A 17881-nucleotide genomic window follows, 5' to 3' on the forward strand; every position below is an offset into this window, starting at 1 on the left:
GTTTATTAAAGATGCTTTGTGGTGAGAGCATTGGGGTCTTACAGAAATATCAATGCCATACATGTAGTAACATTGAAATTTTATCTGAAAAACATTAAACAAGATATGTTATAATATTAAAGGATGGAAGTGGCAATGAAGATATAACACCTATAGCCCAAGTAGCATAAACATTCATAATGTAAAAACTAAAGGAAGGAGATACAAGGACAAATAGAATGACATTAGAAGTAGGAGACTTTTCCTCACGGAAAATCTCATTTTAATACTCTGTGCATATCCACTGGAATAAATAACTTTTCAGAATTCCTTGATGATAACTTTTATTTAGCTTTTGATTAGTGTCCGAAGGGAAAGTTCTTTGATGATTTTTTAAACTAAATTCTGGCATTCTTTGGAAATGGCCTTCTCATTTATGGAACATCAAATTACTCATGCTCAGAAAATTTTCAGGGCATGTAAATTTAAAAAGATAGTTGAAAATGGTGGAAAGAAGGGACTAGTCAAAAGACATCTATGAATGACCCATGGACATGGAGAACAGTGTGGAGATTGATGGTGGGAGCAGGGGGTAGGCTGGGGACAGGAGGGCAAAGGGGCAAAAATTGGGACAATTGTAATAGAATAACAATTACAATCTGAATAAAGATAGTTGAGCTAAGAGAGGTCAAAATGATATAAATGAAGAAAAAACTTGAAAGAAAAGGCAGTAGAGTACAGTAATGGATGGAGAGATATATTAATGTTTATTTTATGTAAGGCACAAGGTTCCATTTAAATAAAGTTCAGGCCTTAAATTTCTTTTTTTTTTTCAGGGACCAACTATACACACTTTATTTTATTGTTTTCATTTTAGGTCTTTAAAATTTTTTTTTATTATTTATTGGTTTTGAGTTACAGTTGTCCCACCTTTTTCCCCATTCCTCACCCATACTCCATCCCCCACTCCCACAGTCACCCCCTGCCTTTGTCCATGTCCATGAGCCCTCTATTCATGTTCCTTGACTTGCCCCTTCCCCTTCTTTCCCCACTTAGCCCTCTCCCCCCTTCCCTCTGGTTGTTCTGTATTTCCAAGTCTCTGGTTCTATTTTGCTCATTTGTTTTTTGGTTGATTAGGTTCCTCTTATAGGTGAGATCATACGGTATTTGTCTTTGTGATAAAAATTCATTTGAGAAGCATTTTTTTTACCAAGTTCTTAAAGGACTGCTTTACCTGTTGGTTTCTCAAGGAGTAAATAAATGGATTTAGCATTGGGGCAACAGAAGTATTGAGCACAGCTATACCTTTGGTCAAAGCCACTCCCTCTTTTGCTGAAGTTTTGACGTACATGAAAATGCAACTTCCGTAAGAAATAGAGACCACAATCACGTGTGAGGAACAAGTGGAAAAGGCCTTTCTTCTTTGCTCAGCAGAAGGGATTCTCAGAATTGTTTTAAGGATGAATGCATAGGAAAGAATCACTAATGTTAAGGTTACCATAAGTGTGAATAGTGCCAGAAAAAATCCCATGAGCTCTAGGAATGCTGTGTCTGTTTAGGAGATCAGTAGCATAGGAGAAGAGTCACAGGTGAAGTGGTCAATGATGTTGGAGTCGCAGAAATCCAGCTGAAGTCCCATGATCACAGGTGGAAAAATAATGAGAAATCCAGCCAGCCAAGAACGGATCACGAGCTGGTTGCAGGTTCTGCTATTCATTATTACGGTGTAATGCAGTGGCCTACAGATAGCCACGTACCGATCGTAGGACATAGCAGTCAAAAGGAAAAATTCTGTTGAACCAAGGAGAATGAAGAAAAACACCTGGGCCATGCAGGAATTATAGGAAATGGTCATGTCCCCTGTTACAATACTTACCAGGAATCTAGGAATGCAAACTGTTGTGAATAAGACTTCTAGGAAAGAGAAATTCCTAAGGAAAAAGTACATGGGGGTTTTGAGGTGCATATCCATCAGAGTAAGGGTGATAATTGTCATGTTTCCAGTTATACTCAGTATATATGTGAAGAGCAGAAATAGAAAAATCAAAACATTTAGCTGTGGGTCATCTGTTAATCCCAGAAGAATGAACTCTTTCACAGATGTTTGATTTTTCATTTCTTATTGCTGCCTTCTTCCACGTCTGTCAATGCATACAAGAAACAATGGCGTAGTGTGTGCATGATTACTTTTCTTTAAAATCAACTCTGCTGGCTTAAGAAATACATAATGGAATGGGCCAATAAGTTAGCTGCCAAGTTCTACTGAATTATGAAAATATATGTGAGCCGGGATAAAAACAGTTATACATAACATCTACCTTGTATATCACTACTTATTTAATATTGAGTCACTTGATAGGTCTAATAAATGCATCTGTATTAGAAATATATACTTGTCAGATTGCTGAAGATGGCGGCAACATAGGTGAGAGCGGAGTCCACTTCCCCTCAACGCCAGGGAAATACCTAGCTGATCTGAGGAGCAGAGCGAACAGCCAACAGTATTCCAGCATATACGAAGATCAGAGACCAAAGATAGAGGACACTGAAAGATCTGACGGTAAGAAGAGTGCTCAAGGACAATAAGGTCCACGGGACCCAGGACCGCGCGGTACAAGGGCGGCAGAAGCGACAGCCCTGGCGCAGGGGCTCCTGCAGGAGTCTTGGGAGAGGGCCAGGTTGCGCTGTGAGCAGCCAGGTGCTTGATTAGACCAGGGGGGCTTGAAAAGGAGGAATTTCTCAAAAAGAAAAAGAAAATAGAGACACTCAGGGGCTAATTAGAGAACTCTCGGTAGTAGCCGAGGCCCCTGGCGCCCCTCCCCCTCCACCCCTGGACTGCTACACTCACCTGAGGTCCGGTCTCGCGCGCGAGCAGATTAGTGAACGGGACCCACACTTGAAACCCCGGAGGGGCGCCCACACCTGAAACCTCCGAGATAATTTGGAGCAGAGACTAGCTGCTCCACCCACAGGCCCAAAACCTCGGAACCCAGTGCCGCGTGGTTCAGTCCCAGGGCGGCCCCGCCCGCCCGAGAGACTCAAGCCCCGGGCGGCTGGATCCGGCCCCCAAGCACAGAGCCTGTGGCTAAGCGGGCTGCGCGCGCTCACCAAGCACAGGGCCGGCTGGGTGCCTGTTTTCTAAATACAAAGCTGCTGGCGAGTGTCCTAACCCCAAGGCGGCTGAATCCGCCACCTGCGCGCCAGCCTTCCAAGCCCTGGTGGCTCGATTGGTCCGCCGGCTGCGCGCTCAGGGCACAAAATAACGTCACAGACCCAAAGCGGCTGGATTCCCCTGCTGCGCACGCACGCGTCACAAGCCAAAGCGGCTGGATTGGCTGATCAACGGACTGATTGACTGCCAGGGACCACACCTACAAAACAGCGAAGAGTGTGACCCAGGAAGAGAGAAAAGTGAAACCAATCCTTCCAACCACCCCCTCCAGTTGCACAGACAGGACTCCAGCAGAAATAACCTGACCGGTTTAAAGCCAACAGAAGATTTTTTTTTTTTTTATCCTTTTTCTTTTTTTTCCTTTCCCCCTGAATTCCTTCTTCCTCTCTCTTTTTTTCTTTTTTTTCATTCCTTCTTCCTCCCATCCTTTACCATTTTTATGTCTTCTTCCTGCCTTCTTTTATCTATTTCTATGTTTTAATTTTTGCTAAAATTCCTTCTTATCTTGCCTCCGATCTTTCTTTATTCCTTCTTCCCTCCTTCCTTCCTTTCCTCCTTTCCTATTTCCTTTTTCCCTCCTTCCCATCTTTGTTTTGGTTTGTTTTGTGTGTGTGTGTGGTTTTTTTTTTTTTTTTCTTTTCTTTTGCCCCCCCTTTCTCTTTTTCCCACAGGTGAGACAACAAAACCTGGAGTGCTGAAAAGACTAGAGTTAGACCGTGTTAAACACATAAACGTCAGCTCAAGACCAGTGAGCACAGGAGAGTAAGGAGACAGCACCACCGAATCCCATTGGCATTCTACCATAGAAGTTCATATCATAAATCCAGGGAGTCAGAACAAAGCAATTTAAGACGCAGAGGCCAACAAGAAGAGCCTCACAAACAATGGGAAGACAAAGAAACAATTCCCAAATGAAAGGAAAGGAGGAAGCCTCAGAAAGAATACTAACCGAAAAAGAGGCAAGTCAACTATCAGATACTGAGTTCAAAGCAATGGTCATCAGGAAACTCACTGAGCTCTCTGAGCTCAAAGAGAACTACCAGAAACTACAAGGAAACTACAATGAACTCACTGCAAACTATATCAACATGAAAAAGGAAATAGAAAATATCAACAAGAGCCAAGAGGAAATGAAGAATACAATTTCTGAATTGAAGAACACAGTAGAAGGAATTAAAAGCAGACTTGACGAAGCAGAGGATCGGATCAGTGAGCTGGAGGACAAAGTAGAAAAAAACACCCAGAAGGAGCAAGAAAAGGAAAAGAGGCTCAGAAAGAATGAAGAGGCAATAAGGGAAATGCAGGACAACATGAAACGTAACAATATCCGTATAATAGGAATACCAGAAGGAGAAGAAGAAGAGCAAGGGATAGAAAACCTGTTTGAAAAAGTAATGATGGAAAATTTCCCTAATCTGAGAAGAGAAAAAGTCACCCAAATCCAGGAATCACAGAGAGTCCCAAACAAGAGGAACCCAAAGAGACCCACTGCAAGACACATCATAATTAAAATGGCAAATTTCCAAGACAAAGAGAGGATCTTAAAGGCAGCAAGGGAGAAAAAGGAAGTAACATACAAGGGAGCCCCAATAAGGTTAGCAACTGACTTCTCAATGGAAACGCTCCAAGCCAGAAGAGAATGGCAAAAAATATTCCAAGTACTGAGAACCAGAGGCCTGCAACCAAGACTACTTTACCCAGCAAGGCTCTCAATCAAGATAGAAGACCAAATAAAGAGTTTCCCAGACAAAAGAAGTCTAAAAGAATACAGCTCCACCAAACCAGCTCTGCAAGAGATGCTAAAGGGACTGCTTTAAGGAAAGGAAGGAAAAGAGAAAGACAGAGGAACACAGGTAGGAAATAATGGCAATGAATAACTACCTATCGATAATAACCTTAAACGTAAATGGATTAAATGCTCCAATCAAAAGACATAGAACAGCTGAATGGATAAGAAAACATGACCCACACATATGCTGCCTACAAGAAACCCATCTCAGGACAAAAGACTTACACAGACTGAAAGTGAAGGGCTGGAAACAAATCTTCCAAGCAAATGGACAGGAAAAAAAAGCAGGGGTAGCAATACTCATATCTGACAAAATAGACTTCCAAAGAAGGGCCATAAAGAGAGACCCAGAAGGTCACTTCATAATACTCAAAGGAAGAATCCACCAAGAAGACATAAACATTGTAAATATTTATGCACCCAACATAGGAGCACCCAAATACATAAAGAAAATCTTGGAGGACTTCAAGAAAGATATTGACAGCAACACAATTATAGTAGGGGATTTTAACACCCCACTATCAAAAATGGACAGGTCTTCCAAACAAAAGATCAACAAAGATATTGTGTCACTTAACAATACCTTAGAGGAAATGGACTTAACTGATATATACAGAGCTTTTCATCCCAAAGAAGCAAAATACACGTTCTTTTCAAGTGTCCATGGAACTTTTTCAAAGATAGACCACATGATAGGACACAAAGCAAGCCTCAACAAATTCAAGAAAATTGAAATCATATCAAGCATCTTCTCTGACCACAAGGGTCTGAAACTAGAAACCAACCCCAAGGGTAAAAACCCAAAACACTCAAAAGCATGGAGACTGAATAGCATGCTATTAAACAATGAATGGGTCAAGAATGAGATTAGGGAAGAAATCAAAAACTTCCTGGAAACAAATGAAAACGAACTCACAACAACCCAAAACCTATGGGACACAGCAAAGGCAGTCCTGAGAGGGAAGTTCATAGCAATACAGGCCTACCTTAAGAAGTTAGAAACAGTTCACACAAACAACCTAACCCTACGCCTACAAGAACTGGAGGAACAACAACAAAGACAGCCCAGAGCAAGCAGAAGGAAGGAAATAACCAAAATCAGAGCAGAACTAAATGACATAGAGTCTAAAAGCACAATTGTAAGGATCAATGAATCCAGGAGCTGGTTCTTTGAAAAGATAAACAAAATCGACAAGCCTTTAAGTAGGCTCATCAAGAAAAAAAGAGAGAGGATCCAAATAAACAGAATTAGAAATGAAAGTGGAGAGATTACAACTGATACCACAGAAATACAAAGGATCGTAAGAAATTACTATGAAGACCTGTATGCTAAGAAATTTGAAAACCTAGATGAAATGGACACATTTCTAGAAAAATATAATCTTCCAAAACTGAATGAAGAAGAAGCAGAAAACCTGAACAGACCAATATCAGCAAAGGAAATTGAAGAAGTCATCAAGAAACTCCCATCACACAAAAGCCCTGGACCAGATGGTTTCACAGGAGATTTCTACAAAGCATTTAAGGAAGAACTAACCCCTATCCTTCACAGACTATTCGAAAAAATCCAAACTGATGGAAGACTCCCAAACTCTTTTTATGAAGCCAACATCATCCTAATCCCAAAACCAGATAAAGACACAACGAAGAAAGAAAACTTCAGGCCAATATCGCTGATGAACATAGACGCTAAAATTCTCAACAAAATATTAGCAAACCGCATCCAGCAATATATTAAAAAGATCATCCACCATGACCAAGTGGGATTCATCCCAGGGATGCAAGGATGGTACAATATTCGCAAATCAATAAACATAATACATCACATCAACAACAGCAAAGACAAAAATCACATGATCATATCAATAGATGCGGAAAAAGCATTTGATAAGATACAGCACCCATTTCTGATAAAAACACTCAGCAAAGTGGGAATAAAGGGAGCAGTCCTCAACATAATTAAGGCCATATATGAGAGACCTACAGCCAACATCACACTCAATGGACAAAAACTTAGAGCTTTCCCACTAAGATCAGGAACTAGACAAGGATGCCCTCTCTCACCACTCCTATTCAACATAGTATTGGAAGTCCTAGCCACAGCAATCAGACAAGAAAAAGCAATAAAAGGCATCCAAATTGGAAAGGAGGAAATGAAACTGTCACTGTTTGCAGACGACATGATAGTGTACATGGAAAACCCTATAGACTCCACTCAAAAACTACTCGACCTAATAAATGAATTTGGCAAAACAGCTGGATACAGAGTCAATACCCAGAAATCAAAGGCATTCCTGTACACCAGCAACGAAACTGCAGAAACAGAAATCAGGAAAAAAATCCCATTCGATATAGCAACAAGAAAAATAAAGTACCTAGGAATAAACCTAACCAAGGAGGTAAAAGACCTGTACTCAGAAAACTACACAACACTGAAGAAAGAAATTAAGGAAGATACAAACAAATGGAAGCATGTACCATGTTCATGGATTGGAAGAATCAACATTATCAAAATGGCCATACTACCCAAAGCAATTTATAGATTCAATGCAATCCCTATTAGAGTACCCATGACATATTTCACAGATATAGAACAAACATTGCAGAAATTCATATGGAACCATAAACGACCTCGAATAGCTGCAGCAATTTTGAGAAAGAAAAACAAAGCAGGAGGGATCACAATACCTGATATCAAACTGTATTACAAGGCCACTGTAATCAAAACAGCCTGGTACTGGCATAAAAACAGGCACATAGACCAATGGAACAGAATAGAGAGCCCAGAAATAAACTCAAGTCTATACGATCAATTAATATTTGACAAAGGAGGCAGGAGCATAAAATGGAGCAAAAACAGCCTCTTCAACAGATGGTGTTGGGAGATCTGGACAGCTACGTGCAAAAAAATGAAACTCGATCACCAACTTACGCCATACACGAAAATAAACTCAAGATGGATAAAAGACTTAAATATAAGCCGTAACACCATAAAAGTCCTTGAGGAAAACATTGGCAGGAAAATCTCAGACATTCCACGCAGCAACATCCTCACAGACACATCCCCTAAAGCAAGGGATATAAAGGAAAGAATAAACAAATGGGACCTCATCAGAATAAAAAGCTTCTGCATGGCTAAAGAAAACAGCACCAAATTACAAAGAGTACCAACAGTATGGGAAAACATATTTGCCAACGATACCTCAGACAAGGGCCTGATTTCCAAAATATATAAAGAACTCACTCGACTCCACTCCAGGAAGACAAACAACCCAATTAAAAAATGGGCAAAGGACTTGAACAGACACTTCTCCAAGGAAGACATACAGAGGGCCCAGAGACATATGAAAAGATGCTCAGCATCACTAGCCATCAGAGAGATGTAAATTAAAACCACAATGAGGTATCATCTCACACCAGTCAGAATGGCCAACATAAACAAATCCACAAACAAATGTTGGAGAGGATGTGGAGAAAAGGGAACCCTTGTGCACTGTTGGTGGGAATGCAGACTGGTGAGGCCACTGTGGAAAACAATATGGAATTTCCTCAGAAAACTAAAAATGGAACTGCCCTTTGACCCAGTAATTCCGCTGCTGGGATTATACCCTAAGAACACTGAAACACCAATCCAAAAGAATCTGTGCACCCCAATGTTCATAGCAGCACAATTTACAATAGCCAAGTACTGGAAGCAACCGAAGTGCCCATCAGCAAACGAGTGGATCCAAAAACTATGGTATATTTACACAATGGAATTCTACGCAGCAGAGAGAAAGAAGGAGCTTATACCCTTTGCAACAGCATGGATGAAACTGGAGAGCATTATGCTAAGTGAAATAAGCCAGGAAGTGAGGGACAAGTACCATATGATCTCACCTTTAACTGGAACATAAGCAATAGAAGAAAAAAGCAAACAAAATATAACCAGAGACATTGAAGTTAAGAACAATCTAACAATAGCCAGGGCGGGGGTGGGGGGTGGGGGCGCGGATAGTGGGAAGAGGGTATTACAGGAACTACTATAAAGGACACATGGACAAAACCAAGGGGGAGGGTGGAGAGGGGGGAGGGAGGTGGGTTCACCTGGGGTGGGGTAGAGGGATGGGGAGAAAAGGCATACAACTGTAATTGCATAACAATTAAAAAAAAAAAAAAAAAGAAATATATACTTGTCAAATATGTTTTCTGTTCTTTAAAAAATTATTCATATGAATATGAAACTTGGGTATAAAATATAAAATAATATTTTATTTTTATTAGAATATTTTTACCAATGTCCACATGTTCTAATGATTCTCTGAATATAAAACATTTTGAAGTCTGTTTTTTTAGTTATTTGCCACAATTTTTTTCAGGATATTTCATGTCAGCACTGCCTATAGAGAGAATTAGTAACTTAACAAAGGAATCATTGCCTAAAAAACTAATACACCCATTTATTTATATGTATATATTCCTAAACAAACAAACAGAATGTAAAGTTTTTTCTTTTTGAATTAAATAATAATCTATTGCTTTTTAGAAGGGATTCTAACAATCAAACTTAATTGATCTATGTTATAAGCTGATTAGAAAATGGAAGAAATAAGTGAGGTGAGAAATGAAAAATATACTTACAATAATATAATCCCATGTGGTAGCAATTTGACTGCGGAAACCAAAGTACTCTGTTGCCTTTCTTTAACTGTCAGTGTTTGATGCTACAAAATAAGCATCAAACACTGATAATTAAATTAAGGCAATAGAATATTTGAAGTCTATGAAGACTTCACAACTTGTTTCTGCCTTTGATTTTCTTATGTAATAACATACTTTTGTAGTGTGTAGGTAGAATTTGCTGGGATGACACGGGTTACATAGAGTGAGATGAGGCACGCAGGGGAATAAGTCCAGTACAAAATTCTTGAAGTAAGGAGGCCCAGGTAGAAAGATGACATATTCCCAGTTGTTGGTAGAAGGTGCTACATCCAGAGTGCAAGCAAAGTATTCAAGAGATCCTGCAACTTGTGATGAAGGAAAGAGTTGGGGACATGGTGGCAAAAGCTCTATGGGTAGTCCCAAGTAGTCAATGTATATTAAGTCTCAAAGACTGAGATTAAGGTAGGTTTGCAAGATTTTTCCTTGTGTAACTGTGGCCCTTGTACTAAGTCATTTAGGAGCAAAGCTAGAGTCTTGGAAATGGGCGAGGGAAGCAGAAAATAGAGCCCTGTCTTAAGTTTTGAACAGGTGACAGCTGAATCAGAGACTAAATTTTCTTGGAATGTGGGTAACACTCCCCCCAAAACTAAATACATAAAAGAAAAAGAAAAAGAAAGTGAGGAAGAAACAGGAAAATGGGGGATTGTGAAAATAGCAGTGAAGTAGATAAACAAAGGTGAGAAAGTTTTGTATTTTTCTGGTTAGGTAAAGGTCTTTGTTCATAAGACAAGAGCTCAAAACCATGAGTGAAAAGCAAGAAATAACAGCTATGGAAAAGAGGTGAGCTGCATGGCATAGGAGTAAAAGTTTGTGAGAAAGAAAATGCTCAAAATGTAAAGAACTATCTCCAGTTGCACAATCCAAAGCCAGACATTTAGTTATCTCCTGTTTTGTAAAATTTACATAAAAATAACATCCTAATCTTAGATGTTAGGAAAATCTTACTTGGCTCTCAGTAGCTTTAGTAAAAGGATGATGGGTTATAATTATTTTTTTACATTCTTTACCTTCCAGCAGGAAGACTTGGTTTTCTAACTATTGTTTCCAAAACGGACTGGTTTTATATTTTTTTTCCTAAAAATAGTGACAGGGGACTCTTGCAGAAAAACAGAGGTAAAATGTCTCAGGAGAGGAATGGCACAAATGAGTGCCCTCCAGATTTTGTTGAATAATTTTAATTAGGTACCCTTGGGAAGTGGGTTTTTAAAAAACATTTAACATGAGAGATATACAATGCAAAGAACTGTGAAGATTTTAATTTCAGCAACTTAGACCACTGGGCCACTCCACCAAACCCCAAACCTCACAAAAATAACATACAGACACACCCACCCACACAAACTACAGACCAATATCTCAGATGAATGTAGATGCAGAAATCCTAAACTAAATACTAGCAAATGGAATACAACAATACATTAAAAATTACACATGATGATTGTGGGTCAGGGTTGTCAAGGAACACGTATAAAGGACACATGGACAAGGCCAAAGGGGGTGGGATTGGGAGGGGCTGGAATGGCTGGGGCAGGGGGCGAGTGGTGGGGTGAAAATAGAGTAAACTGTATTTGAACAAGAATAAAAAAAATAAATGCAATTGACTAAAAAATATTTATACATCATGATCAAATTCCAGGGGCACAAGAATGGCTCAAAATATACAAACAAATCAATATAACATATTATATTAACAAAATAAAAGATAAAAATCATACATCCTTATCAATACATACAGAAAAAAATTCGATAAGATACATCATCCATTTATGATTAAAACACTCAGTAACTTGGGTATAGAAGGAACTCACCTCAACTTAATGAGGCCCTATATGACAAACCCTAAGCTATCTTCAGTGGTGAAAAACTGAAAGGTTTTTCTCTAAGATAAGATACAAGACAAGGATGCCCACTCTTACACTCTTATCTAACATAGAACTGGAAGCCCTAGCCAGGGCAATCAGGCAAGAGAAAGAAATAAAAGTCATCCAAATTGGAAATGAAGAAGTAAAAGTGTCACTTTTTGCAGATGAAATGATTATTTTGATAGAAAACCCTACTGACTGAACCAAAATACTATTAGAAACAATAAAAAATACAGTAAATTTGAAGGATGCAGCAATGTACAAAAATCCACTACTTTTCTATATACTAACAATGTACCTTCAGAAAAAGAAATGAAAAAAATTTTCTTCTGCAATTTCAACCCAAAGAATAAAATACCTAGGAATAAACTTAACAAAGGATATGAAGGACCTATATACTGAAAACTACAAAGCACTAGTAAAAGAGATTGAGATAGAAACCAGGAAATAGACAGACATTCCATGTTCATGGACTGGAAGAATCAATGTACTTATATTAGCCAAAGGAATATACATATTTAATACAATCCACATGAAATTCTCAAACTTATTTTTAAAAGAAATATAACAAAAAATCATCAGATTTGTATGGAACCACAAAAGACCTCAAAAAGCCAAAGCAATCCTGAGAAAAAAGAACAAAGCCAGAGGTATCACACTACCTCACTTCAAATTATACTACAGAGCTACAATAATCACAACAGCATGGTATTGGCAGAAAAACAGACACACAGACCAATGGAATAGAATTGAGAACCCAGAAATAAAACCACATGTTTATGGGCAAATAATTTTCAACAAAGGAACCAAAAACATACAATGGGAAAAAGCAAGCCTCTTCAATAAATGGTGCTGGAAAAATTGTGAAGCCACATGCAAAAGAATAAAAGTAGACTACCATTTGTCCCCATGTACAAAAATTAATTCTAATGAGATCAAAGACCTAAATATAAGATCTGAAACAGTAAATTACATAAAAGAAAACATTGGTATCTCTCATTATTTTTGTAATTTTCCTGGGAAGAAGCTTGATCCACCAATAAAATCACATGTATTTTATTTGAATAACTGTAAATAAATATGGGAAATTTTTTTCTAAGGAAAATCAAAGGGAAAAAAAGTCCCTGGAGAGAGAAATAGCTGAGGGATGCACACTGTACTTAAGCAGAACCATTTTAGTTAGATGGCCTTGGGCGACATTACTTGAGGTGGCTAAGAACAATTAAATATTAATGAAGGGACTCTATTTTAGCTCATGGATGTAGAAACACCATATGATCTTACTCATATGTGGTATCTGAAGAAGAAAATAAACTGATGAACAAATTAAAACCAGAGGCATGGAATCGACTTACAGATGTCAGAGGGGAGTGAGTGGGGGGCACTGGAAGAGATTAGCCAAAGAGTGCATGTGCGTAAATGCATAGCCTGTGAACACAGACAACAATGTGGTGAAGACGAGGTGGGAGGATGTGGGGGGAGGTGGAGAGGCTGTGTGGAGGGAAGCAAAGGGGGGAAAACGGGGGTCATCTCTAATAGTGTAAACAAATAAAATGGTTAAAAATTTAAAAAGATGGAAAAGTGTCCACTTTTATTACAACATAAAACAACTGTTAAACTACAAAGTAAGCTTGTAAATGATTGAGCATTCAGGTAGAGATTTTATTTATTTTTACTTATTTTTTATTGTTGTTCAATTTCAGTTGTCCCCATTTTCTCCCCCATTACTCTCCCCAGCCCCACTCACCCCCACCTCCCACATTCAATCCTTGTCCCCATTGTTTTTTCTGTGGGTCCTTTATACATTTCCTTGATGACCCTTCCCCATCTTTTCCCCCTTATCCCCCTCTCCTCCCCTCCACCCCAGTTACTGTCAGTTTGTCCTTTATTTTTATATCTCCAGTTCTACTGTGCTCGCCTGTTTGTTTTGTTGATTTTCTAACTGATTACTGTATGCTAAGTATGGCTAGCAAGAGAGCATGTTGCCATTAGCAGTTACAAACAAAAGGTTTTTGAACTCTCTTCTGTCTGCTTTCTGTAGGAAGCCCACCAGGGGGAATCCTGAGCCAGCACTCTCCATGGTGTGATTTTAAGTGTGTTCCACATATAAGTTATGTCATACAGTGTTTCTCTTACTCTGGCTTATTTCACGTAGCATAAAACCCTCCAGATTCGTCCATGCTGTTGCAGGATTCCTTTTCTTTCTTTTTTTACTTTTTATGGCTGAATAAGATTCCATCAATCTTTGGTTGTTTCCACATCCTGGTTACTGTGAAAATGCTGCAGTGAACATGGGAGGGCAGTGATTGCTTCCGGATACTGATTTCATTTCCTTCAGATATATTTCCAGTAGTGCAATTGCTACATTATGTAATAGTTCCATTAAAAAATTTGAAAGGAACCCCCATACAGTTTTCCAGAGTGGCTGTGCTAATTCACATTCCCACCAACAGCGTACAAGGTTTTGTTCTTCACCTCCTCAAACACTTGTCCTCATTGGTAATTTTGGTAACAGTGATTCTAACACATGCGAGGTGATGCCTCCTTGTGGTTTTGGTTTACATTATTCTTTTCTATGTTTTAAGACGTAATATTCTATTTAGCACCCATGAACCCTTTGGTCAGATGATTAGTGATTTTCAGCACCTTTTCATGTAACTGTTGGCCATTCACGACTTCTTTGAAAAAAATGTCCCTGTAGGTCCTTTACCTCATAATGTATCTTTATTATCATTTAATGACAATAGGATCAGTAGTGGTGGGTTCTTTTTCATTTCTGATTAATTTGTGTCTTCTTGTTTTCTTTTTTGTTTAACAAGACTGTAGATTTGTCAATATTAATAATTTTTTCCTTTGACTTAAGGGTGTTAGTTATATTAATTTTTATTTATTTTCTGTTTCCTGTATTGTTTCTTTCTGCCTTAAATGGCTCTTCTCTATAGTTTCTAAGTATATATAATTTGTCTGAAATTAATATTGCTACTCTAGCTTTCTTTTGGCTAGTGTTAGCAGGATATAGCCTTTCCTTTCCCTTGCTTTTAGCCTAAGAGAATCTTTATATTTAAATTCAGGTTCTTCCATTCCATACTGATTTTTGTTTTCTTAATTTTCTGTGTCAATCTGTCTTTTAATTTGTGTAGTTATTTAATTCAGAGTTAAAATAATCGTTGAGATAGCTGAGCTCATATCTATTGTTTGTTGATATTTATTAATTTATTCTTTGCCCCTTTTTCTGTTTTTACTTGAAAATTTATATAATTCTATTTTATTTCCCCTATTAGTGTATAAATTATAGTCTTTAAAAATTTTAAATTATTGCTCTAGAGTTTATAGTATTTATTTTTATACTAGTCTATGTCAACCTTCAAATAACACTATATATTTTCCTGTATTGGGTGGTACCTTAGAGCACTCTCCAGAGTATGAGACTGACGTGCTGCCCAGTGCACTGAGAGGCAACTTCCTTAGAGTAGTCTCAGTTACTGCATCCCATCCTTGTGACACTGACATCATTCATTTCATATATCAATATCTTCTACCCAATACAGTGATATTAACGATTTGAACAAACATTTAACTTTTAGTTAATTAAGATAAAAATGATTTTATTTTAATCTTAGTTTTTTCTTCTTCAATGTTCCTCCTTTCTTATGGGGTTTGGACATATTTTTTGCAGGTCAAGTCTGCTGGTGCTGAATTCACTGTTTCTCTTTGTCTGATAAAGTCCTTTTACTCCACTTTTGAAAGATAATTTAACTGGATATATGTAGCTTAGTGGTTTTTCTCTTTGAACACTTTAGATATTTCATTCTAGTTTCCTCTTGCTTGCATATTTTCTGATTAAAAGTATGTTGTAATTTTAACCTTGCTTCTCTCGGGAAAGCTGTATTTTCCTCCCTCTGCTTTATTTGTTGCTTTTCTTTCTTTTTTTATGTGTTTTGAATATGGTATAGTTTTTTTTCTTTTTGCTATTTATCCCTCTTGGTGTTCTCTAATTTCTTGTATCTGTTTTTTTTTTTTTTGGTTTCAGTCATTAATTTTAGAAAATTCTACAGCCATTATTTCTTCAAATACACATACTTCCTTTTCACTCTTATCTCTCTGTTCTGTTTCTGGCATTCCAATTATTGTTATTTTATACAGTTTGGAATTGTCCCATAATCTTTAGGTGCAGTGCTCTGTTGCTACTTCATTCTTTTTTCCCTTCCCATTTGTTTGATAAGTTCCTACTGAGCTATCTTCAAGATCACTGGTTATTTCCTCTGCCATGTCCAATATATTTCTATACTAATGTGCCTATCAAAGGCATTCTTGTTTAATTGAACTTATAGGGGTGGAATTTGTTCACCAGATCATACAGGTTGCAAGTGTACAATCCAAAACATCATCATCTGCACCCTGGATGGTGCTCACATAGCCCCAAGCAAAGTCTTTTTTCTTCCCCATTTCACTCCCTCACTTTGTTCACCTCCACCTACTCCTCATCTCCCTTTCCCTCTGGCTATTACACTGTGTCTATGTGTGTCATGTATATATATTTGTTTAATCCCTTCCCCTTGTTCCTTCCATGTTCCCAACCCTTCTCGCCTTTGACAGGCGTCAGTCTGTTTCATGTGTGCATGCCTTTTTCCCCCTATTTTGTTTGTAAGTTATGTTCATTAGATTCCACAGATAGGTGAGATCATATGGCATTTGTCTTTCTCTTACTGGCTTATTTTATTTGGCATAATAACCTCTAGGTCCATCAGTGGTGTTGCAAAACATAAGTTTTCCCCTTTTTATGGCCACATAGTATTCCATTATGTAAATGTGCCACAGCTATTGTATCCACTCATCTACTGATGGGCACTTGGGCTGTTTCCAGATCTTGGCTATTGTAAATAATGTTACAGTGAACATAAGGGTGCATATATTCTTTCAAATTAGTGTTTCCAGTTTCTTTGGACATAATCCCAGGAGTGGAATCACAGGGTCAAAATGCATTTCCGTCTTTAATTTTTTGAGGAGACTCCACAATGGCCTCTTAGCAGGACAGGCAGTGTGTCAGTCTAATGATCAAAGTCATTCTTTTTTTTTTTTTTAGTTGGTGTTTTTGATTTCTAGCATTTCCTTTCAATTTTTCTTATAGTTTCCATTTCTCTAATTATACTAGTCATCTATTATTGCATGCTGTTAACTTTAAAAAATTTGGGGGTGATATTGGTTAATACAATTTTATAGGTTTCAAATGTAGAATTCTGTGATACATCATCTATATATTGCACTGTGTGTCCACCACCCAAAGTCAAATCTCCGTCACCATGTATTTGACTCCCTTTGCCCTTTACTACTCTCCAACCCTCCTCCCTCTTGTTACCACCATACTGTGTCTGTGGCTGAGGTTTTGTTCATTTTTTTTGTTTGTTTGTTCATTTGTTGCTTTCAGTTTTATATCCTGTGTATGAGTGGAACCATATGGCTCTTGACATTTTCTGTCTGACTTATTTAGCTTACATGTTGTCAAGATCCACCCATGTTAACACATATGGCAGTTAACATTCTATATTACATATAGTTCAGTTCAATTCCCTCTTAGATATTGCTAACATTTGTGTTACACCTGGCTCTGGTTCTAGTGCTTGCTTCATCTCTTCAGATGACGACTCATTGTTGTCGTTATTTTGTTTTTGCCTTTTGTCATTCCTTATAATGTTTTTGTTGAAAGCAGGACAAGTATTATGCACTAGATAATAGAAACTGGTGCAGCCACTGTGAAAACAGTGTGGAATTTCCTCAAAAACTAAAAATGGATCTGCCTTTTGGCCCGGCAATTCCACTGCTGGGATCATACCCTAAGAGCCCTGAAACACCAATCCAAAAGAACCTATGTACCCCAATGTTCATGACAGCACAATTTACAATAGCCAAGTGCTGGAAACAGCCTCAGTGCCCATCAGTAAATGAGTGGATCAAAAAACTGTGGTACATTTGCACAATGCAATGCCACACAGCAGAAAGAGAGAAGGAGCCTCTACTCTTCACAACAGCATGGATGGAACTGGAGAGCATTATGCCAAGTGAAAGAAGCCAGGTGGTGAAAGACAAATACTGTATGATCTCACCTGTAAGTGGAACCTAATCAACAAAACAAACAAGCAAGCAAAATATAACCAAAGACATAGAAATAAAGAACAAATTGACAGTAACCAGAGGGGTGGAGGAAGGGATATTGGGGGGAGAACAAGGGGAAGGGTCATCAAGGAACATGTGTAAAGGACATATGGATAAAGCCAAAGGGAGGTAGGACTGAGGGTGGGAGGTAGGGAAGAGTTAGGTTATGGGGGGCAGTGGAGGTGGGGAAATGGAGACAACTGCACTTGAGCAATAATAAAAAGGGGA

The 17881-nt window shown here is 38.3% G+C and overlaps 1 protein-coding gene across 1 annotated transcript; it reads right to left on the reverse strand.

The window, feature by feature from the left end:
* Nucleotides 1–1009: 1009 nt before the first annotated feature.
* On the reverse strand, nucleotides 1010–2110 carry LOC112321479 (olfactory receptor 6C76-like). Its single transcript, XM_024579269.3, is given in 1 exon segment — nucleotides 1010–2110. A coding segment is annotated over 1 exon segment (930 nt). The 5' UTR covers nucleotides 2096–2110; the 3' UTR covers nucleotides 1010–1165.
* Between the last annotated feature and the right edge of the window lie 15771 nt (nucleotides 2111–17881).

The sequence above is a fragment of the Desmodus rotundus genome, chromosome 3 (assembly GCF_022682495.2).
Source record: "Desmodus rotundus isolate HL8 chromosome 3, HLdesRot8A.1, whole genome shotgun sequence".
Classification (NCBI taxonomy): domain Eukaryota; kingdom Metazoa; phylum Chordata; class Mammalia; order Chiroptera; family Phyllostomidae; genus Desmodus; species Desmodus rotundus.